The sequence below is a fragment of the Schistocerca gregaria genome, chromosome X (assembly GCF_023897955.1).
Source record: "Schistocerca gregaria isolate iqSchGreg1 chromosome X, iqSchGreg1.2, whole genome shotgun sequence".
NCBI lineage: Eukaryota > Metazoa > Arthropoda > Insecta > Orthoptera > Acrididae > Schistocerca > Schistocerca gregaria.
The window spans coordinates 519,533,674-519,559,790 of NC_064931.1; the positions used below are offsets into that span (position 1 = coordinate 519,533,674).

Below are 26,117 nucleotides of genomic sequence, written 5' to 3' on the forward strand. Positions count from 1 at the left end.
ACGGATTACTCCCCACTTCCCTTTTTGGGTATTGGTATGGCTTGAGCAATTTTCCAATCTTTAGGTATGGATCTTCCTGTGTGTGGGCGGTTGTATATAATTGCTAAATATGGATCTACTGTATTAGCATACTCTGAGAGGAACCTGACTGGCATACAACCTGGACCAGAAGCCTTGCTTTTACTAAGTGATTTAACCTGCTTTGCAACACCCAGGATATCTGTTTCTATGTTTCTCATCTTGGCAGTTGTTCTTGATTGGAATTCAGGAATATTTACTTTGTCTTCTTTGGTGAAGGAGTTTCAGAAAATTGTGTTTAATAACTCTGCTTTAGTAGCACTGTCATCAGTGACTCCACCATCGTTATCGCGCAGTGAAGGTATTGATTGTGTCTTGCCAATGGTGTGCTTTATGTATGATCAGAACCTCTCTGGGTTTTCTTCCAGATTTTGAGACAGAGTTTTGTTGTGGAATTATTGAAAATATCTCACATTGAATATGCGCTATATTTTGAACTTCTGCAAAACTTTGCCAGTCTTGGGGTTTTGCGTTCTTTTAAATTTGGCATGCTTTTTTCGCTGTTTCTGCAACAGCGATCCGACCCGTTTTGTGTACCATGGGGGATCAGTACCATCACTTATTAATTTATATGGTATATCTCTCTCAATTGCTGTCGATACTATCTCTTTGAAATCGGTCCACAACTTTTCTACGTTTACATGATCAGATCGGAAGGAGTGCAGACTGTCTCATAAAAAGGCATTAAGAGAATTTTTATGAGCTTTTTTAAAAAGATATACTTTGTGTTTCTTTTGATGGTTGTAGGAGTTACGGTATTCAACCTAGCAGCTATTGCCTTGTGGTTGCTAATACCTGTATTCGTCACAACACTCACTATTTGTCCAGGATCATTTGTTGCTAAAAGGTCAAGTATGGTTTTGCAACCATTTACGCATTGAGTGGGCTCATGAACTAATTGTTCAAAATAATTTTCTGAGAAAGCATTCAGTACAATTTCGGATGATGTTTTATGCCTGCCGCCGGCTTTAAACGTATAATTTTTCCAGCATGTTGAGGGTAGATTAAAGGAACCACAGACTATAATTCTATGAGTGGGGTACCTATTTGAAATGAGACTCAAGTTTTCTTTGAACTGTTCAGCAACTATATCTTCTGAGTCGGGGGTTTGGTAAAACAACCCAATTAATAGTTTAGTCCGATTGCCAAGTATAACCTCTATCCATACTATTTCACATGAACTATCTACTTCAATTTCACTACAAGGCAAACTACCTTTGACAGCAATAAATACTCCACCACCAATTGCACTTAATCTATCCTTTCTGAACATTGTTGGATCGTTAGAAAAAATTTCTGCTGAGCTTTCTGTACCTATAACAATTTGAGCTTCAGTGCTTTCTATTAGGGGTTGGCACTCTGGTTCTTTCCCAACACACTTACGACAATTTACAACTGCAACACCGATTGTTTCTACAACTAACTTACTTACTGCGTTTTAATTGTACCCTTTTAGACGGATGCCCTTTCTGTGGTTCCCTGAGGCCTTCTAACCTAAAAAACCGCCCAGTCTCTTCCACACAGCCCCCACTACCCATGTAGTCACTTCCTGTGTGTAGTGGACTCCTGACCTATTAAGCAGAGCCCGGAAACCCACCACCCAATGGCGGAAGTCAAGGCAGCTGCAGCCTACACGGTCACAGAACCGCCTGAGCCTATGATTCAGACCCTCCACTCAGTTCCGCAACAAAGGACCACAGTCGGTTCTATTGATGATGATGCAGATGGTGAGCTCTGCCTTAATTTCGCAAGCAAGACTGGCAGTCTTTACCATTTCTGCTAGCCACCCAAAACCAGAGAGACTCTCCTCCGAGCCAAAGCAACATCATTGGTACCGACATGAGCCACCACCTGCAGTTGGCTGCATCCTGTACTCTTCATGGCATTTGGAAGCAGCCTTTCCACATCCAAAATGACTCCCCCCCCAGTGTGTACACAGAGAGCACACTGTCTTCCTCTCCCCCCCCCCCCCCCCCCCCCTTGGCAGCCATTTAGCCATTTTTCCTAAGGGGCCCCCACTACGCACCTAATGTTGGAACGCCAAATTACCAGCAAACCCACCCTCTGTGAGTGCCCAGACACTGCAGGCCGAGAAGCTTCTTCTGGAACAGGGTGGACGACTGCATCTGGCTCAGAGACATCGTCAGCCACAGATAATGGCTGAAACCTGTTCCTCAAATGAACCGGGGAGGCCCTACAATCGGCTCCTCAGAAAGTTTTTCACTGCCTGCCAGACTTTATAATGATCTCCCACTCGACCACAGGAAGGGGCCAACCTCAGTGCAGGCAGTGCCCAGGGTGGCCACAGCAGTGGACCAAACAAATGGGGGACACGTGGGACATGCTCGACATCTCTTGCATCCCTGCATCGGACCCCTCACAGTGATGCCCCTTGGCAGCAGCCTCAAGCTGTGTGACAGAAACCAACGCAGCCTGGAGCTGCGAGAGAAGGGTCGCCAACTCGGCTCACAACTGTACACAGCAATCACAGTTCCTATACATTACCGCAGTCGCTCCCATTTGAATCTTGTAAAAATATACAACAAACCAACAGTGTGTTCAGCTTATTAGCAGCAGGAATTCAAAGTGCTCTCTCACTAACAGTCCAAGCAACACTGAGCTACACTAACCAAAACAAAAAAAGCCTGTACGATCCAAGTGTTGATATAAGGGTCGATAGCAGTGGCGGTACAGTATGCTACACTGTTATTAAAATAAAAGCTTGTGCCTAGTAGGTACTCGAACACGCATGAAATTACAAAAATAATCTAGTAACTACACAGGTATCTGTAAATAAGTAAGTAAGTCGCTCCTGCTGGAAGCTCGTAAAAATATACAACAAACGAACAGTGTACTCGGTTTCTTAGCAACAGGAACACGAGATGCTCTGGCACTGACGGTCTATCCAACACTGAGCTATACTAACCAAAACAAACACAAGCCTGTACAATATGAGGGTCAATAGCAATGGCAGTATGGTACATACCCTCAAAAGAGCTGTGGGACCCCTGTGGGGACGGATGATGTCTCCCCCATGTCGTAGCACATGTCACAAAGAGGTTTCTTCATTTGGTTAACAGGTCAAGATCATACAGACTCGTACTGGGTGAATATGGAGGATGTTACAGTACCTCCCATCCCCATATACACAGGAACTCCTGCATGCACGAACTTCACCCTGTGGCATAGTGGATTGTTACGAAGGCTGATGGGATGCAGTGCCACATGGTGCTGTTGCTTTCTTCTCAGTGTGGGATGAGGATTGATGTTGCAAGGAATTGCAGGTGTAGGTTGCAGTGACTGTCTGCCCTCTCAATATAAAATGATGCAGGATTAACTCACAGATATCGAAAGGCACAATAACGATCACTTTGGTTCACAGTGCACATTCTGTGGGCAAGGAAAAGCACGAACATTTCCATTCATTGGATTGTCACTTTACACACGTACACACAATTTATATGACCGAGTCCAGGTTTTGAGCATAGTGACTGTCATTTCTAGCAAGTCTTCACCCTCTCTGCAGTAGTGACTGAGCATTAAAATTCCACTACTGCACCTTGATCGACACCTAGCTCTGTGGCTAATTTGTGCACAGTCCATCAATGATCCACATCCATTAGGGACACAAGGCATCCAACTGCCATGTTGTTCATTGGGGTTGTCCCAAATTGGACCAATCTTGAATAACATCCCTGCCATCGCAAAACACTTTCACCCATCTCACCACTGTGAGGCATGTGGTGGTGTAGCATTGCCATAGCAAACACAGTCCCTGAAAACATTTCTATGTGTTACAACCATGTGCAGCTTCAATCTTTATCCACACACACTGTTTCCTAAACATCCTGTTAGGGTGGTTTAACTGGCCTCTCTTACTCTCAGACAGTACTCACTACAGCCATCTCAAACACAGCCACTGTCACTCACTGCACTACTTCAGCTGACCTTCTGCTATCAGCTACAGACATCACACATGCCATTTGATGCACATCCTTCATGTTATAGCAGTGTTGCCACTACTTTTTATCAATCCCTCTTCACAATACAGACATACTGTGAAAAATTATAAAATATTGTACTGCAGATTGATCTGTACAGTGATACTGATATTCTAATTCATTAAGAAATGCTCAGATCACTAAAGATGGTAAAGAAAAAGTTTGCAGGTAGCCAGTCTGTCGAACATATCCTTGGAGAAAACAAGGTACAGGAACTGGCACTGAATTTACTAAAATCTTTCCAATCTTTTCATCAATCAAAGCCAAAACTTCAAGGGGGATATAAATTTCACAGAATGCCAGCATGTGCACCAGATAATAAATGTACATCAAAAGAGGTAGGAAGTCCCAGGAGTATATCCAGTACTATCTGGTGATCACGGACAAGGTGAGAGCAATGTATGGTCAACAATGTCATTATTATTCTGTGCACAAGTTTGGATTGGAGAACTGAACATGACGAAATAGTCTGCGGGCCTCTCAAAAAAGAACAATCCCGATTAAAGAAATACTGGACACACAAAAATTTACCATTCAGTCCAACCAAGAAACCCTTGACACAGACAAAACTTATAGCAAAATTACTACCACAACCTACAAAAGACAGTACAGATGTGATGTCTTGATAGGTGAATATATCACTACTCACAAAACAAAGAAGGCACCGAGCATTGGGCAGGCATACAGAAATAATGATAAACTGTTTAGCTTTTGGACACAGCTGTTTATAAACTTTTCTAATTGCCTGTACACTGTTCAACACAGGGAGACACTACTTACCACTCTAAATTTTACATCTACGTCAATACTCCACAAGCCATCTGACAGTGTGTGGCGGAGGGTACTTTTGGTACCACTAACTGATTGCCCACCTTCCCCGCTCCATTATCAAAGAGTGCTTAGGAAGAATGATTGTCAGCAAGCCTCTGTATTATCCCTGATGCTCTAATTTCTCAAATTTTCTCATTGTGGTCATTTTGTGAGATGTATGTGGGAGGAAGAAATTTGTTGTCCGACTCTTCCAAGAAAGTACTGTTTCAAATTTTCAATAGTAAACCTCTCCGTGAAACCGATAGTAAACTTCAGCATGAAGTACAATGCCCCTCTTTTAGTGTCTGCCATTGGCGTTTGCTGAGCATCTCTGTAAAGTTTTTGCACTAACTAAACAATCCCATGACAAAACACTCCACAATTCATTGGATCTCCGCACCCCCCTCCCTCACTCTCTCTCACTCTCTCTCTCTCTCTCTCTCTCTCTCTCTCACACACACACACACACACACACACACACACACACACACACACACAGTCAACCCTACCTGGTAAGGGCACCAGATTGATGATAGATACTCAGGAATCAGTCAAACAAGAGCATTATTAATAAAAACAACATGGTCACAAATGCAGCACCAAAAATCTTTATCATTTGTAAAATGAAAGACCTTACATCGCCCTCTTTCTATAATTTTCACAACAGTTTCACACTCTCTAGTTGTGTAAATGTGACAGCTAGCATACAAAATTTTGCCAAATCTACACTACAACCAATTTAGCAAATGCATAAAGAATATTTTAATTTCATATAATATTTTCAATGCACAGTTTCTGGGCAGAAGCATATGTAGCCCATAATCAAGAGGTGTTACTACTTTAACCATATGCTAACTGAACTTTTCCATTTATTGTTTCATTTTCCTTTCAAGTTTCTCTGATGCCTGTGGGAACAAAGTGTCCTCTAATTTCATGTGGAGATTTTTGCACGTAAGACACTTTTCCAAAACACATCACTAATGTCAAAATCCTTTACAATGCACACAGCATAATTAAGAAGCACATATGTCCTCATGCAAGTATCTGTTGACTGTTATCAAAGAACAACTTGCCATATCAGAACAAATAATTTACTTATTTTAAGCCAGATGCTAACTTAACACAAAAATGAGAGTGACATTCAGCTGTTGAAAGGGCTCAGCACAATTTAACTTTTCTAGCGTAGTGCAGCAGGCTAAAGACATCAATTACCTGCAATTTGCCCCAGAGCTTACATTTGTCACATCCGACACAGTCCATTATTCTCGAAATGTTGCGGAAATGTTCACGAAATTCAGCTTTCAGCCTTTCAGCTTGTTTACCAGCAGAAAACATCACATACTCGTCAAAGTGTTCTGGAAACTGTCTACAAGATAAAACACACATAGTACTGAACTTAAACATGAGTATGAAATTAAAAACTTCAAAATACAATACTTCAAAGCCATCGGTAAAATAAACATTATACAAATTTGTCTTGTTCTTACTGGACAATCTTCAGAAAATCCTTCATGGCCTCCTGTACCTCAAGATCCTCTTCCTCATTACCTGTATAATAAAGCTCATCATGGAGATACGGTGCAGCTTTATATATTGCTTTTAGTTCCAACAGATACAAAAAGTACAAGTTCTTTAGCCAATTTGGACCTTCACCATTTGTAGTTTCTGGACTGAAGCGAAATTTGAATTCGCTCAAGTTTGGTCCCCATTTACCTCCCGGTTCATCAATTCCAAGTGAAACTCTGTCTGCAATACTTAAACAATATTATCAGAACATTAACTTCAGATTTTGTAGTAATTCCATTAATATCTGCAAACACTTACCAGAAAGCAAATACTTTGCACACAGGTGAATATTAATGCTTGTGTGCAAACCTGATATAGCTCTGTAGAATGCCCTCTGTTCTAGACACATGCCTGAAATGTAATCATCATGATTTGACAACAGCAATTACAATGCTGTCACGAGGTAGTTCATCTGTATTTCATCTGTTTTGCTTACCGTTAAGATGTGAGGACTGTATGTATGGAGTATAGATGTCCTTTGGGCTACAGAAAAAAAGAATCCATGGTAAGAAAGTTCAAAAGGAATACACTACATGTGAAAATGAGAGAGAAAAAGGATCTCTACAGAAAAATCTGTATATACATAAGATATGAGATAGAAATATGGATCATCACTGCACTATTTCAATGACACACTTACCGAAAGCAGTTCTCCTTGTATATACTATTCCATATACGGTGGGCAGACTGTCCTTTGTATCCTGTATAACGTTCAGGATTAAGAAGAAGATCTACATATTCTTCATCATCCTCATCATCATACATACAGAAATTGTCTTGTTTATTGTCATACTCTTGCCATCGTTTGAAATCTTCATATGTAGAAGCACTATAAGAGTAACAAGTTTACTGTAAAACTTTGGATCTTTTATCCCAATGTGAACATCAATCATCTAATACTGGGTGAAGAACACAGATTTCATAACAAGAATATATTTTATGCTACACAGACCCTGTAATAAGGAAAACTTTGGTTTCGAAATAAGAGCAAAATAATACTAGAAAATCTTATTTAGTACAAGATGAAAAACATAAACATCTTAATTGTACAGAGATAATAGATGAAAGCAACATTTCCAACAAATACGGACACACACTAATAAGCCTAAACACTACCACCACTGCCCACCTAGAGATTTATTGCCATATGCTGATGCTGGAGATAGGTCTTGTGGTAAGAAAAGTATATAAGTTGAGCTAAGATGAACAGAGGATCACTGTAGCATTGATAGGGGCTGAAAATAAGGAAATACACTGACATAAGTGACCTTATCAAAGTGTAGATCATTTTGCCCTGTGCCTGTGAACAAGCATATTGAAAAACGGTGAATGTGTTTGGCAGTTATGCTACTGATGTTATAATCTATAAAAAGTGGATGTAGGACGGTAAAACCACAAATAAGTATCTTGTTGTTGGATATTGATGCCTTATGACAAAATATGGTGTTCAGAGGTTTGCTCAAGTTCTGTAAAACAGGATAAGTGGACATCTGAGGCAGACCTGATGACTGAGTACAAAGCTGGTGCTGCTTAAAGTGTGCAAACACACCATTCTGGATGCACTGCTGAAGTGCGAACCTGCAGTGGGTGACCTCCACGTGTTCCCATGTCAACCCTACAACACTGTCAATTACAATTAGAGTGGACACATGATAATCAAGACTGGACCATTGATGAATGGAAATATTGTCTTGTCATATGAATCATATTTCTTGTTAAACTAGGTTGATGGTTGTGTCCATATATACCATCGTTCAGGTGGATGGCTGTTTGAAACAATGACCACACTATGGACTCAGGTCAGTGGGAACAGTATTATGCTATATGGGACCATCACCTGGGTTTCCATGGGACCTATAGCAGTAATCCAAAACACAGTGATAGCTGTGGACTATGTAAACATTATCGTGAACCACCTCCATCCTTTCACGCTTGATGTTGACTCTGAGTGCAATGCCATCTTCCAGCAGGATAACTGTCCACACCACAAGGTGAGAATCATCATTATGGTGGTTTGAGGAGCATGATAGTGAACTCATGCTGGTATCTTGCCCACCCAATTCACCTGATTTGAACTCAGTGAAACACATGTAGAGCACTATCTAATGCCAGCTCCACACCCACAAGTCACCGGCCGATAATTTACAGGAATCGCACGACAGATATGGCCACAAGTCTACCATGAATTTATCAAATCTATGTCACACAGATCTGCAGCTGTTATGCATTCCAAAGATTGACTAACACACTCTTAAGTAAGTTAAGTAAGTGGTCATGATGTTTTGATTGATCAGTGTACATAGTATATCACTATTACAAACTCAAATGGACTCTAAACTTCTTCAAATGGACTCATTTAACTTTTGTTCCAATGACACCAATCTTTCTCATGATGTACCACTAACACACTTATTCTCCCATACAATCAGGGTGTATACGTGGACAAGGAAAAAAAATCATGGATTTTCCCAGATTTCTCGGTTAAAAATACATTTTCTTCCAGGTGAAAATACACTTTTTCCATGTCAAATGGCAGTATACATTCCATTGGAATTGTAGAAGTCATCAATCCTTTGAATGGCTATGGTTTTATACGCTAGCATAGAACTTCTCAGCACTTTAGAAAATGAAACTCGGGGGCAAAAAAACAGGTTTTGGAAAGATCTTTGATGTGCAGCAACATGTATGTTGCATATTTTCGTATTACGGAAGTATAAATGTGAATTCCACCAAACACTGCATGTTACTTTCCGAAGCATTGAAATCGAGATTGCAACGTACTTTTGTAAGAAAGTTACAGCTCATGTCATGTGATCTCGCCAGCCAATGACAGCGGATATTCAGAGTATAGGGTACGTGATGTGGTCAGCCAATAGGAACATCACTATTGAGTAGCATGAACACACAAATACAGGGTGTTTCAAAAATGACCGGTATATTTGAAACGGCAATAAAAACTAAACGAGCAGCGATAGAAATACACCGTTTGTTGCAATATGCTTGGGACAACAGTACATTTTCAGGCGGACAAACTTTCGAAATTACAGTAGTTACAATTTTCAACAACAGATGGCGCTGCAAGTGATGTGAAAGATATAGAAGACAACGCAGTCGGTGGGTGCGCCATTCTGTACGTCGTCTTTCTGATGTAAGCGTGTGCTGTTCACAACGTGCAAGTGTGCTGTGGACAACATGGTTTATTCCTTAGAACAGAGGATCTTTCTGGTGTTGGAATTCCACAGCCTAGAACACAGTGTTGTTGCAACAAGACCAAGTTTTCAACGGACGTTTAATGTAACCAAAGGACCGAAAAGCGATACAATAAAGGATCTGTTTGAAAAATTTCAACGGACTGGGAACGTGACGGATGAACGTGCTGGAAAAGTAGGGCGACCGCGTACGGCAACCACAGAGGGCAACGCGCAGCTAGTGCAGCAGGTGATCCAACAGCGGCCTCGGGTTTCCGATCGCCGTGTTGCAGCTGCGGGCCAAATGACGCCAACGTCCACGTATCGTCTCATGCGCCAGAGTTTACACCTCTATCCATACAAAATTCAAACGCGGCAACCCGTCAGCGCCGCTACCATTGCTGCACGAGAGACATTCGCTAACGATATAGTGCACGGGATTGATGACAGCGATATGCATGTGGGCAGCATTTGGTTTACTGACGAAGCTTATTTTTGCCTGGACGGCTTTGTCAATAAACAGAACTGGTGCATATGGGGAACCGAAAAGCCCCCTGTTGCAGTCCCATCGTCCCTGCATCCTCAAAAAGTGCTGGTCTGGGCCGCCATTTCTTCCAAAGGAATCATTGGCCCATTTTTCAGATCCGAAACGATTACTGCATCACGATATATGGACACTCTTCGTGAATTTGTGGCGGTACAAACTGCCTTAGACTCGTGGTTTATGCAAGATGGTGCCCGGCCAACGTCTTTAATTCCCTGAATGAATATTTCGATGATCGTGTGATTGCTTTGGGCTATCCGAAACATAGAGGAGGCGGCGTGGATTCACCTCCCTATTCGCCAGACATGAACCCGTGTGACTTCTTTCTGTGGGGACACTTGAAAGACCAGGTGTACCGCCAGAATCCAGAAACAATTGAACAGCTGAAGCAGTACATCTCATCTGCATGTGAAGCCATTCCGCCAGACATGTTGTCAAAGGTTTCGGGTAATTTCATTCAGAGACTACGCCATATTATTGCTACGCATGGTGGATATGTGGAAAATATCGTACTATAGAGTTTCCCAGACCGCAGCGCCATCTGTTGTTGACAATTGTAACTAGTGTAATTTCGAAAGTTTGTCTGCCTGAAAATGTACTGTTGTCCCACGCATATTGCAACAAACGGTGTATTTCTATCGCTGCTCGTTTAGTTTGTATTGCCGTTTCAAATATACCGGTAATTTTTGAAACACCCTGTAGGAAAAGTTAATGGTTTAAATTAATATACATAGTGTTGCTACGAGGAAAGAAAAGCTTTCAGATGAAATATTGGTGTCTAAGATATGTGCAGACTAGCTCACCCCCCAATAATAACACTACCATACCGCAGCGAGAACAATTGTATCTTTGCCAGATTAGTTCTCTGTAGTATGCACTCTAAGCTACACGCATTGTTTATATGCTGCGAGAATAAAAATATTCATAAGTGATGGGAGTGCGAGTGATTATCGCCGTAATTGACACACCTTCTCTCCACTACCTATAGATTAATAAGCTACACGAGAAGCTAAGCTTTCACATATGATGATCTTTTTTGCAACTGTTACACTTTAAGATATATCACACAAATGTGCCAATAAATTGTTTAATAATGACATAAATGTCTGATCTTTTGGGCTTGAAATTCTTCTAACTGGCTCATCGTCAAAGAGTCGATTTTTAAATGAGAGTCAAACGCTCTATGATTTAAGAAATTCATTGTACATTCTCACACATAGTTCACCTTGTGTAAAAGCAAATTTACTTTGAAAGTAAAGCCTAGTTTATACCACGACACTAGGTTGCAAGCAACTGCGCTACTGGCCACTGCGCATGCACGCGGCGCATTTGCCCAGCTCGGTCAAACTAAACACTTTCAGCGTGTTCCATCTTTGGCGACACTAGTTGCATGAGTTTTGAGTTTGCATGTCTTCATAGGGTGTCAACAAACTGAAATATGAAGTGGGAAATGAAGACTAATGTTCGCATTTTGGATATCTATGCTCTGCATAGGGGTTTGTGGGATTTCAGTGATGCTGATTACAAAAATAAGCAACATTTTGCTGCCCCTGGCACCAGCCATCTGTCCACTCCTGCTGACAGGCACTCGGCAAACATATATGACAGCATACGCTGCACCCAAGCTCCTTGACTGTCTGCATGATGGCATTAAGCCACCTGTGCCTCCAGGCACATGGAGCTTGTGAGTGGGTGTGAGAGCTCGAACAGCCTGTGACCCCTGAATTCTTTTTACTCTACTGTTTATAAAATATATGATCCACTATCACATGTTCAATCTCAAGAAGACATGCTAATGATCACAAAACAACATGTGAATCACACATTTATTAGCTCAAGTGCCATCAATGTGCAATACCCACAGCAAATTGAATTGCTTTCAGCATTCTGTCTTTATTTAATGCTAACAATTAACACTAAAAAGAATTCACATTTGGTTTTATTTCTAATTACCCACAAAAACCAGAAGCTTAATGGAAACAGATTTTCTCATATTTTGGACATGCGCACAAACTGATAAAAAATTAAAAAATGTATAATTTGTAATGACATTATCTTTTGTGTCTCCACGTCAGTTGCACAGGACTGCAGGCCACCCAATAGTAAGGTACAGAATTATCTTATAGTAATTTCGTTTGTGACATACTTAAACATTCCTGCATCATCTCATGTACTACTAATAACTCTTAGTAGATGGCAGTCCCATAACTAGTCTTCAAAATGGCATCTACAACTGAGGCATGTTGCAAGCAAAAAACAGTCACTGAACTTCATTCGGTGAAAAACCAGACCATCACAAATATTCACAGGCATTTACAGAATGGCTACAAACACAGGGCAATGGCTAAAAGTACAGTAAGTCACAGAGCTAATCATTTGTCATCATCAGAAAAAGGAGAAGGGAAAGGAAATCTGATCACCTATGTGTAGACTAACCACACACAGCTATGATGCATACAATGTTGCAACATGAGGAGACACTTATTCAAGGTTATTAACGAATGACAACTGAATAACTCAGTGTTCAACTTGGCACCTCTGTTGGTAGTGCCAACATATTTGTCCACCAGTTAGTGTATTCAAATGTTTGTGCATGTTGGGTTCCCCTAAGACTAGCTGAAGAGCATAAAGAGGAAAGATGGGACATCTGTGCCAAACAGCTTGCTTGTTATGAAGCTGATGGTGACAATTTTCATGTTGAACACTGCCACAAGTGATGAAACGTGGATCCCTACTTTGAGCTAGAAACAAAACAGCAGTTTGTTGAGTGATGGTACCCATCACCTTCGATGTAGTAGTAGTAGTAGTATTAGTAGTACAAAACAGTGCCCTCAGCTGGTAAAATCATGGCTACACTCTTACGGGATGATTAAAATGTTATTCTGTTCAGTGTACTCCCTCATAGGAAAACCATCAACAAAGACGTCTATTGTAAAACTCTTAGGAAATTGTAGAAACAATGACAGCATGTTTGTGGCCACAAAACTGCAAATGCCTAAAGTACTTTCTTCAGTTTCCTGAGGATATTACAATTCAATTCAGAGTTGATCATTGCACCATTGGAGAGTACATCAAACAGAAGGACCTCTTCACAGTCCCAGAAGACTGCCACCATGACTATCACTTTTCCTTTGGAGGAGACGTGGTGTGGTGCCATTCCATGGATAGCCGTTTCATTTCCGGTTCAAAGTGATTAATCCATGTTTTATCACCTGAGATGATGTTCGACAAACATTTGTCACAATCAGCCTCATAAGGTGCAAACAATTTCGCACAAATGGTCCTTCATTAATCTTTATGGTCTTCTGATAAGCGTGAGGAACCCAGCACGCACACACCTTCGGGAACCCCAACTGCTGGATGAGTGTGTCGCACCACCAACAGAGACATCCAGTTGTGCATTGAGGTGTTCGATAATGACCCTTCAATCACCTTCAATGAGTGTGTCTGCGCGTTCCAACAACAGAGGAGTCACAGCTGTGGGCAGCCAGTCAGCATGCGGGACATCAGATAGGTTTGTGCAACCTTGTTATGATGATGACAAGTGACACGTCACCCAAGGCCTCACCACACTTTTGTTCACTGCCAGGTCTCCATAAACATTCTGCAAGCACCTACGAATATCTCTGATGCTCTGGTTTTCTGCCAATAGAACTCTACTTAAAATGCACCTCTGTTACAGACACCAGTTTGAATGCTACATATAGCATTGCCACCTATTGGAACTACATGGAATAACAGGGGCTGAAGTGGGAATATTCCATGACATCCCACAACAAATTCTGCATTTTTTTTTTTCAACTGAAATTGGCTGGAAAAATAAGTGTTGCATTACTTATTGAACGCACCTCATATATAAAAGTGTAAAAGATAGAAAGAGAATAAATATGTGGGGGAGTATGTGATAATGCAGATTTAATTTATGTACTTTTTCAGGTGTATGAACATTTATATTTACTAGTAACGTATCAACACTATTTTATTTCATGTAACCTATACACTGATGAGCATGAGAGTGCTGGCTTTGGTCAATAGCAAACATAAGATCTTACCCTGAATAAAATAGCGCAATTTTCTCCCCCCCCCCCCCCCCCCCCCTCCACCATCACCACAAAAAAAGGTCAAGAACTATGAAGCTGTACAAATTACTGATGTATCTGTTATGAAACAAGTGTCTTAGATTGGCAATTTTATAAAGTCAGGTCCGACCTGGATTTTGGATTTTCATGTGAAACATTCCCTCTCATACAGCCTTTATATCCGAGGCAAACTTGTTTGTTCAGATGCAGACTCTTTACAGCAATCCAACACTTATCTCACATCTGGCTTTGCCCTACATAATTATCCCCACCAGCCTAGTTCAAAAGCAGATTTCCAAGCAATTATATCTCATTCTGATATCTCATTCTGCTGAATGCTCTAAGGAAACAACTTAGGAATACATCTCTGTCACTCAGGACTATCCTGGTCTTGAGTGTATAAATCGACTACTTCAACAGGGCTATGACTTCCTAAAATCTTGCCTTGAAACACTGTTCTGTCTGATATTTTGCAAACCCAACAGAAAATAGCTTTCCACCCCTCCCCCCACGCCTCCCACCACCAATCTTTGAAATATCCTGGTCAGATCCTATGTTGCTCCAGTGCCAATTCCCCTACTCAATGGCTCCTAGCCCTGTGACTAACCCCACTGTAAGACTTGCCCATGCACCTTCCTATCCTATGTACACAAGCCCTGTAACTGGCAGTACATTTTCTATCAAGGGGAGATCTGCCCGTGAAACAACATGTTGTGTACCAGCTGTTATGTAAACACTGTTCGGCCTTTTGCATTGTTATGACAAGTTATCACAGAGAGTGTAGGCTAGTAATATACAATACCCTGTTGCAGAGCACACTGTACAACGTGACCATCTGGATACTCCCTCTGATGACAACAGTTCCTCAGAATTCCTTACAATATGTGGTTGGTTCTCAACATTTCTCTCTCTCTCTCTCTCTCTCTCTCTCTCTCTCTCTCTCTCTCTCTCTGTGTGTGTGTGTGTGTGTGTGTGTGTGTGTGTGTGTGTGTGTACTTAGCTTTATGCTATTACTGACACTTCCACCTTTTTTTAAATACAGTCTTTGTCTTACTTATTATCGTATCTACCACCTTTACATTCTCATGTTTTCAAATATTAGATGGTGCAGGCATCATCACTCTTTCCTTCTCATCCCATCCACTAAGTCTCTCCTGACCTGGAATTCTCAGTGACTTTCTAATAACTTTTCCTATTTCCTACATCTCATCTGTTGTTTTCCTTCATACCTCTTCCTATTCCCTCATCACCTCAACCCTTCTGACATGAGGAGAAGCCACTGGCTCCGAAATTGATTTGTTTCCATACTTATTATGTGTTTTCTCCTGCCACAGTTTGGTGAACAGATTTTTATCTATCCATATTATATTTCATAAAATAAAACATTTTTATAATAATGTATGTGCCTTGAGCAATTTTCCTTCAAATTAAAAAAAATTTCAGAAGAGCAAACTATGCCTACATGGTTAATGGATTCAGTTATTGGAAAACTGAATTTTATGTAGATGCAATTTATGGCCACTTGAAAATAATATAAAATCTGAATGAAAGTAAACGTAATTTGTAGTTCCGCTCTTTGAAACCAAAGTTTTTTATGCCTTTTGTTAAGAAATAACTCTTTAAAGAAATGCACCTATACTCTGATGGTTATTGTCAATTGTAAGTCAATACATGAAATTGATAATTTTGTAGTTATAGTACCTCTACTGTGGGGAATTTGTGGCAAAGATGCTTTATCAGCTTTTGAACACATTGAAATATCAAACTTCATAAATACCCCATTCCTTCCATCCAAACTGAGTTGCAAAAATCCTAACAACCCTAGACCCCTAACAAGGTCTCCCAACTGACTTCATAGACTTTTCTGCCTCCCCTGAGTTACATACCTCTACTTCCCCAATTATACAAAATTAATATCGTGGCCATCCCTGTGTAGCATGTTTCAAAGTTACAACTGAACACATCTTGACCTTTCTATACCAGCACCTCAAAACTCATCATGCAGAGATTCCCATCCCACAGAAAAAAACTCCAACCATTTCCTGCAATGTCTTGAACCCACTTCCATTTCCTCTACTACCTGAAGCCCACAATGTCACTACTGATGCAGCCTCTCTTTACACCAACAACCAGCATACCCACAGCCTCTCCGCACTTTAACACTAACTACACAAACACCCACCAGAAACTCTTCAAAAAGCCAAATTCGTCCTAACTCATTACTATTTCTCCTTTGATGGACAGACAGACAAACAACTAAGGGTGACAGCTAAGGTACCCTGTTCTACAGCAACCTTTTGTTGGGCTACATGGAAGGGGTAATTCTGAACACCCAGAATCTTTGCCTCCTGGTTTGGTAGACTTGCTGATGATCAAACTCAAATTTGAAGCCACCTTCGTTAACTTACCTACATCTTACTGCGGTTCACACACAAAACACAACTCTTATAAAACCACCCGACAAGCAACAGATCCTCTCCTTCAACAGTTGCCTCCCAATTTCCATGCAGTTCAAGCATCCAAGGTAAATTTATCTTGTCCTAAGCCAAATTCTTCAACAGCTATACAAATAACCTATCCCAGGTTTTCCTCTCCCACAAATAAGCACCCTGTCTGCCGGTCCACAAATGCCTCATACATTACTCCACCAATGTTATGACTTTCTCAAATCAAGTATCGAAATGAGATGATCTTGCCCTCACCCTGTACTTCTCACACCACTCACTATTGCCTTTTGTCACCCTCCAAAACTTTACAACTTCCTTGATAAACCATATGAGCATCCTAGACTATTACACAAATATTCTCATCCTTGAAATTATTCACATTGTATAATGTATCTCACGCATTTGCACACTACCCATCACTACACCTTCAACAAATCATACAGCAAAGGCAGAGCAACAAAAGAACCTACTCTTGTTGTTTCCCAACTAAAGTGTTCACTGCACTATGTTTTATATAAGAATGATTACCACTAAACTGGATGAGTACATGAACGGACACAGGACTGTCTGCCCTGAGGACACCCGACACCCGGCACCCGTTTGCTAAGCATGCTGTACAGAATGACTCAAGAGACCTGCGTATCTACACCACCTTCCCAACATCCCAATCCCTCCATCAAAGAATGGATATACAAGTTCCTAAAGCATTTCTATCAGAAAAACTAAAAATGTCACTATGAAAAAGATAAGTACTGGCCAGCTATTCCATTTATTTATAAGAAAACACTAACATGAACCACAAGTTGCATCTTATAATTGCAATTCACAGTAGATGTAAAGTAAGAAAATTTTCCATTTTATGGTCATGGCACACAGCAATACAAGATTTTTTCTACATATTTCATAAAAAGTTACTAGCACTCAAAATTATGACCAGAAATAGAAAAAATATTTGACAGCTTTTAGCATTAAAAAATAAGATGGTGTAGTTAAAATATTCTATACAACACTACACGTCCCTCTGGAACACAGTACACATCCTGTTGAAGCTAACTGCAGACACACAATAAAAATCAGAGATCTGGAATGAAATGATGTCTAATTACAGGTTCTTAAGCCCAATTTTAATGAATTTTCAAATACTGATCTTACACTGCCACAAAAAAAGGCAGTATGAGAAAATACTTTGAAAGCTATAAGAAATGGCAAATAACAAAGAAGAAATACAGAATGACACACTCACCTAATGGTTGTGTTTATATAGCTCAACTCATCGTCACAATCACTCTGTGTGTTCTCTAAGTACTAGAACAAAAAGAGAACAAAATGCCATTAAACACATTCAAATAATGACATAATAGATGGTAAAATTAGTTGGTAAATATTCATGGGGAGCTAATACTCTCTTATTCCCAGCATGTGGTAAAGTGAAGGAGCCGCAGCAAAACAACTATAGAAACTATCACTATTCACATGTTAATTAAAAATATTACCACAAATATTTAAATGTACACATATACTTCAGTGCATTTGTAAAAAATGAAAACAGTTGGCACGCCTTACTCACACAGATCACCACGCACTGAAGCAGTATTGATGTCAGTCAGGATACAGCACTCATGTTGTGAGAATACTGGTCTTAAGGATCATCAAACTGAAGACTCATAAGCCAACCACACCGCAACACATCCAAACATCCAGCCTACAACCTTAGCAAGCACTGATGCTGTCACACTTTGCATCCACCACCTACTTTACCACTAATCTTCTTCATTCACAGGTGCAATGCGACTCAATATCCATCTTCTTTGAAAGGTTTTGTCAGTATGGCTTCCTCAATCAAATCCTGATTGTATCTACACCTATTCCAGAGCAAGTGGGTACTACTTCTTCCTTTTTATTGTTTTCTTTGGATTTACTGATATTCTTACCGTTCATCTACATTTTCACAGTATATTTCCATTTCAAAATTCCCAGGTGTACATATTAATCAAAACTTGAACTGGCAATCAAATATATCTTCACAAATGTGAGTTCAGCAACTTTTGCTCTACATGTAATTACCAGTATTGGTGATGAAAGAATCAAAATTAGTTTAATTTGCATAATTATATTCATCAATGTCATATGGAATTAATTTTCACAGGCAATTCCACGTACAGGCATGAAGTACGCACTGCACAGAAATGCACTGTGAAGATCATATCTGGTGTTCATGAAACCTTATGTATGAAACTATTTAGAAATAAACTACATATATGAATAACCACCTCCACACCACCTGAAAAAACATTCCAACAATGAGTGAGAATGGTACGCAGACATCTAAGCATGGGTATTGTTTTATAGCCTTGCTGCTCCACGATAAGTCACTGCCTGAAGTTTGGCGGTTCACCAATCTCAGCAGATAGGCTTGGAATATGGCTAGTCCTAAAGGCTCCGGTTGTTAGCTCAGTTCCCTCATGGTGTGCAATGTCACTTAAATGTGTGTATTTTGCAGACCCATAGAGCACACACTCCTGATCAAGCCAGTATCACAAGAAGGCTCTGTGAAACTGGAGCAGACTGGATGGGTTTGCTCCCCACAAACTATGATTTATGCATTTTAAAATATTTAGTGCTTAAAGGGACCATGCTTTCAGTTTTTTAAAGTGTCAGATCAGGGTGAGCTTAAAATCAAATGAGAGTACAAAAACCTCACTGTTTTCTTTAATATTAAGAACAGTGTCTCTCATCCTCTACTGAGGAAAGCTAAATTCTAAGGAAGGAAGGAAGACTAGGTTCCACATCCCATTAAGTTCGAGGTCATTAGGGATGGAGCACAAGCTCAGAGTGTGACAAGGATGGGGCAGGAAATAGGCCACGTCCTTTCAAAGGGACCGTCCCAGCATTTTCCTGGATCAATTTACGGAAATCACAGAAATCCTAAATCCAAATGGCCTGTCAAGTTGGAATCATCATCCTCCCGAATTCAAATCCAGTGTGCTAACCACTGCACCACCTTGCTCGGTGAAAGTTAAATTGTCAGCAACAACTGGTGGGTTGCTGAACGACTGGAGGAGAAACGAAAGACAGAGAAATCATCTACAAACAACAAATACTTACAGTAAAATCTAGGGAAAGCTGCCTGCAGGTGCCCGACTAGGCATACTGTCGGGTGTTTACAATCAAACTGGCTGTGTGCCGAGTGCTGCAGTACAGGCTGCATACATTGCAGGATAGTGAAACATCATAATTATGTATGTTGATTAATTGGTGTACACTCAGAGTATTCTGAAAAAAATAATAATTCAAGTTTCTACCACCCACACTACATTCTGACAGCTTACAGTGCCATTTTCACCTGGTGGCAGAAAGTGGAACTATTAATTTTTTTCAGCATACCATGTACATCAATGAACATACCTACAATGTTTCAGTGTCCGAAGATGTATACAGCATGTGCTGTAGCACTCACAACACTGTCAGTTTCATTATAACCACCTGGTCCTACTGCCACCCGCCCTTTCCACATAATCCTTCCAATTTCTTTTCCTTGTCTTCATCCATTTATTTATATCTTGGATTCCACGTCGATTCCTTATCGATACATTTGTTCTCTAGCTCATATGGTTACTCCTTGGATCTGTCTTAGGCACTTCATTTCCATTACTGTTATTACAATTATTACTTCACTGATTATCCATCATCTAGCCAACTAAGGGACAGTTTTTTTTTCATTGTATTTTTAAACACATTGTATAAAAAGTATGGCTGTTGTACTGAAGATCTTGTCTCCCTTTCAGGCTCAATTTCAGATAAGAAGAAAACTCTGATTTGGAAAGTAAGACAAGTTGTCAGTTTATCAAGTCCATTTTGCTGCATTCCAATCCTGGTATCAAGCCATTCCCCCTCCTACATAGCATGTCCCATCCTTTCTTCCTGGGTGCGTATTAGTTGGTTTGCACTCTCCCTTTTGGCTGGCTCTGAGAAGAATCAAGCTATTTCATTCAAGAAGCTGACTTCCAAGTCTGCCTTGCAGACAGGAATGTCCTGAAGTTGCTGTTTCCCTTCTCCAACACCAAGGACTCAAACTGGACATTCCAGAGGATGTGATTATGTATATCTATAGTTCTACACAATTTGGAGTCTCTATCCAACATTTGGGAAGAAGCAATATTTACAGTGGCAGAAGAGTACCACATCTCCTGCCAAAAATCCATAACACACTTTGTGATGGGGATGCTATTATCTTCACAAGTCTCAAGTATTTCATTTGCTTTTTTTGGACAGTTTTTCTTCATCTAGTATATAGCAGCTCTTTCTCTGACACACATATCAAGACACAGGACCCCAAACACTACTTGCAATATAGAAGCTCATGATGTGCCAAACGCATGTGAACATTCATTGTCAGTCTATAACCTCCCCCAATTTAACTCAGACTCTGTCCTTTTTATCTATAAATTTATGTTATGACTTATAATTACTGGATTATCTCATATGATGCTTCATGATGTTTTGTACAGCAAGGGTTCTCTTATACGTCTTTAATAAAGTTGCTAGGTTCATATTTTTCTGGAGCATGAGTAACTATTCACTTGAACTTTACCAACAGCTCCATTACATGTTTACTATTCCAAGTAAATGATGCTAGCTCTTGTCCAAGATGAGGTACAATCTTCCTTGCCCATTTTATTGCCCACAAATATCTGCATTACTTTTGCTAACATCCAGTGGGCAATACAAGGCTGAAACTACAAATTTTTATCTTGTTCTTGATACCTATTCAAGGCCAGACAATTTATACCCAAGATGATTTATGATTGTTGTATATTGCTGTGAATGTCACACCTCATCTTATGAAGCCTGTCTTTTGTCCTGTAGATCTCGTGGCTATCAGTTCCTGCTGTCATTGATATGATGGGCCCCACAGCTTCTCAATATTGTTCAAATTATGGCAATTTTTTGTGCATGTTTTTCAAGTTAATATTGGAACATTTGTCTTGGCAGCTCAAAGAGAGAAAATGTTAATGTGGGGTTAATTAACTGCAAGAGTGTCCATGGTAACTTCCTAGAACTGGTTTCACTTATTTAAAGATAATAATTTCCAAGTAGTACTAGGAACAGAAAACTGCAAGAAGTGAACAGCAGCAACAAAATCATAAATTAAGACTGCAAAACACTGGTGAGCCAAAACATTATGACAGCTTCTCACAGTGAGAGTGAATGCTGCCTCATGTCCTCGCAGCTATGTGACACCATAAAGAAAGCATATAAAATGAAACAGAGATAAAGCCAGATGGTTACAGTGATGATACGGGACCACAAATGGGGAAATGCACTGACATCAGTAACTTTGTCAAAGAGTATAATTTTAGGCCCCATCACCTTGCAACATTGCACGTTACTGTCATAGTGGTCAGTCCGAGAGCCATCACTCTACACAAAGGTACTATCACGAAGTTCCATGTGAAGGTCATGAAATTTTGGTGATAGAGCGAGGCTGAGTAGCGTCCTTAGGAAGTAAATGAAGGCCAAAGTGAACATGGGCTGCCAAATGAAGCTAAGTTGGTGAAGGGCTCACACCCATTGGCAAAGTGGCGGGTACCGTGAAGTTAAGCAGCCAGAGCAAGAGCTGAAAGTAACTCCAAGACGTAACAGAAGGACGTGCCCCATACTGGCGATCAAAGGAGCCATCGAAGAAGGGAGCACAGGATGGGTGACCAGGCATGGCAGACAAACACCATGTGTATCTGCTGTGGAGAAAGTCATGACAGCGGTACTTCGGCAGCTTCTGCATACAGACTCTTGACCAGGCTAGTGTAAAAGGTGCCACTGGCCAAACGGATGCCATGATGGCGGATAGTATTGAGATGGCATAGGAGGGATGGATGTGCAGAAGCATAAACAAAACACTCTAGTATTGAACAGACAAGGGACCAGCACAAAAGGAGTAGTGTGGTCCGATCTGCTCTCCAGAAAGTAAAGCTGAGGACACTGAGGGACCGCGTGCAGTGGGCAACCAAGTAAAACACATGTGAGGACCAAGAAAGTTTCCTATCAGGCATGAGCCCAAGGAATTTTGTAGTTTCAATGAACGGAAGAGCAACAGGCCCAAGGTGTAAAGATGGTGGAAGAAACCAATTGCATCATCAGAAATTTGGTGGAAGAAACCAACTGTGCCACCAGAAATTCATACAAACAGTTTGGTCAGCGGAAAAGCGAAGGCCATTGTCGATGCTCCACGAGTAAAGACGATTGCGACATTGCTAAAGACGCCACTCCAGGAAACCAGTCCATGGAGAACTGCAATAGATCACAAAATAGATGCCCGGCAGGAGACAGGCCATAAAAGGGTTAAGGGCGATAGCAAAGAGGACGATTCTCAGGATGGAACCCTGAGGCACGCCGTTATCCTGGAATAAGGTGTCCGTCAAGGCAGTACCCACATGTATCTTGAAAACTCTGTTTTTTAAATATTCCTGAAGGGGACGGGGCATGCAGCCACGGAAGTATAGCGGATACCAGTCTTCCAGCATGTGTTGCAGGCTTACAGCAAATCGAAAACACTGTTACAGTCTGCTATTTCCGCAGAAAACCATTCACAACATGGGTTGACACAGTGACGGCATGGTCAACTGCAGAATGGCACGCTCGAAATCCACTCGGTGCAGCAGTTAGTAAATTGTGAAACTCCAACCACCCTACGATTCGGGCACAAATCTTATGTTCTATCACCTTGCAAACACAGCTCAAGAGAGAAATGGGGCAATAACTATAAGTAAGCTGCTTTCCCATAAGAGAAAGGTTCTGCAACATCTGAATGTTAAAATCATCCAGTCCTGGGGCAGAGGATCAGTATGAAATGAGAGCTCAATCTAGCTCACTCACAATAAAGGTGACATTCCACAAAATAGTGACCCAAGGTGTTGGAGATAGCAATAGGGACCACTATGACATAATCTGGTACTGTCAGGCCAGAAATTTGGGAATGGACCTTGGTCCCAGAGAGCCATCGCAGGTTGCCCCACATGATTGAAGAGGGAGTGGAACTGTTAAAAGAACTAGTAAAGGAAAACCAGCTAGCTTTTTTTGATATCCTGAAGAACACGACACTGTGCACACAACTATTTATAACAAATGCAGTTTGCAACCGTAAGATGATGGTTAAAAATGTGGAGAGTATGTCTTCGCACAAAAATTGCATTGTGGCACGCCTCAGTCCACCAAGGGACCGGGATACGGTGTGGTAAAGAGGAAGTGCAAGAAATGGAATGTTCTGCGACAGTAAGGATAACGCCTGTAAAATATTCTGCCTGGTCATCAGAACTCAGGAAATTTTGTTTGTTGAAGGTCGCTGGGTGGATTAAAGCCTCCAATCAGCCTTAAAAAGCTGGCATTTGGTGTGCATGTAGGTGGTGTAGGAGTCAGCAAACAGATAGCTCACGGGAAATGGTCGCTCGAGTATGTGTCAGAGAGACTGGGCCACTTGAGACGGTGGACAAGCTGGGCAGTGCAGAAGGAGCAGTCCAAATGGGAATAGGTGTTCATGGAGTCTGAAAGTAACATGAGTGCTCCAGCATTACGGCAGATGAGGCTATGTTGATTGAGAAAGTCAGCCAAAAGGACACCTCCTGGGCAGGCTGTGGGAGAACCCCAAAGGGGATGGTGTGCACTAAAGTCACCGAGCAGCAGAAAGGAGTGAGGGAGTTGCCCAATAAGCTGGAGGAAGTCTGCCCTGGTGACACTGAATGACGGAGGAATGTAAACTGTACATAGGGAAAAGGTCAAGTAAGGAAGGAAAATGTGGACTGCAACAGCTTGAAGCCAGATAGTCAGGGAGATGGGCTGACTATGAATGTCATCCCAGATGAGCAGCATGACTACCTCACAAGAAGGAATGCCATCCATTGGGGGGAGAAGGTCAAAGTGGACCGGGAAGAAAAGCAGGAGCTCAAAGCGGTCGTGAAGACACAATTTTGTTTCCTGGAGGCAGAGAACAAGCAGACAATGCGACTCCAAGAGCAGCCATAAGTCATCTTAGTTGAATCAAAGGCCATGAACATGCCATTGGAGAAGAGTCATGACGCGGAAAGGGGAGGAGGGAAAAATGAAGTCGTGTCACCTCAGTGGCTGCCAAGTGCCAGTCTTCAAAGATTCACTGTTACAGGGCACAGAGGTTGGAGGCATATTTATTACTATAAAGAACTCAGCAATATCTATTGAGGTTATTAAAGATCCTGAATGTGAATTAATGGGATGAAAGTAAGCATCAAAGGTGAGTAAATTTAGTAATTAGATTCTTTTTTCATGGTTTAGTGCCTCACAGGAAATTTGGAAGATATGAGGTGTAAGTTTCCTGACATGTTAGTTACATGTCCCATATGTCATTTGCACTATTCTTTTATCAAAATGATGTGGAACAAGTCAGTTTACAGGATACATATGTATGATTAGCGTTAACATTAATGAACACCTTTTTTATTCTTACTCAAGCAACTAGACTTAAAGAAAAGCTTCTTTTTTTCTTTTAAATGGCTGCTAGTTTTTAAGTAGAAATGCATTAATGGAATAGAAGTAGTTTTCCCAGGAATAATGATTTTATGTTAAATTTAAAACTTGCTTCGGTACCTGTCAGACATTTTACATTATTAGGTAAATGATCAAAGATTTTTGTTGCAGCATACTGAACTCCTCAATACTTTCTTTCTGCATGATGAGTTACCCAAGAAAATGATTCCATACAAAATTATTGAATGGAAATGTGCCAGGAGGTTGATCGCTTGTTTCCAATATTAGCAAATGTATGGAGAGCGAAAGTAGCTGAGCTTAACTGTTAGGAAAGCTCAGTAATATGTTATTGTAATAGGGGACTACTTTACTTGCCAACTATTGAACAGGCAAGTCACATGATTAACTTGGGTACCATGTGAGACAGTCACATGATTAAAATGGGTACCATGTGAGACAGTTTTGAATATCTTTTCTGAATATTACTTACAACAGTTAGGAAACCTACTACCGAGAGCAAGGTCTCAGACTGTCTAGCAATGGACACACCCAAACTTTCTGAATTGGGTAACAAAGAAAGGGAATCTGTGACAATAAGGCTATTATTGCATCAGTGACTATAGACTGTAAAACTAGTGTTAAGAAAGGTAGAAAATAGTTTTCTTTGTAATGTGTGACAGGGAACGAATCACACTTTTTCTCAGCAGTCAATATCAATCATTTCACTACAAGCTTATACAGGGTGGGGCAAATGAAAGTGGTCCTGAGAACAGAGTTCCAGCGTACAAAGAATCACAGCGGAGGAAAGGAAATGCAGCAGATGTTGAAAGTGACCACCATTCGTATCTTGGCACTTTTGGGCCCCAGTCAGCAAATTGCAGAAGATGGATCGAAACTGGACTGCTGGAATT

General features: G+C 40.9%; 1 protein-coding gene across 1 annotated transcript in view; it reads right to left on the reverse strand.

The window, feature by feature from the left end:
- LOC126298036 (ero1-like protein) overlaps positions 1–26,117 on the reverse strand; it is a 75,659-nt gene that overhangs the window by 24,183 nt on the left and 25,359 nt on the right. The window contains exons 5-10 of the mRNA XM_049989357.1: positions 17,957–18,018; positions 7,096–7,284; positions 6,892–6,938; positions 6,714–6,806; positions 6,377–6,635; positions 6,102–6,255 (exon numbers count right to left, since the gene is read on the reverse strand). Coding sequence (XP_049845314.1) covers positions 6,102–6,255; positions 6,377–6,635; positions 6,714–6,806; positions 6,892–6,938; positions 7,096–7,284; positions 17,957–18,018 — 804 coding nt within the window. The remainder of the gene's footprint in view (positions 1–6,101; positions 6,256–6,376; positions 6,636–6,713; positions 6,807–6,891; positions 6,939–7,095; positions 7,285–17,956; positions 18,019–26,117) is intronic.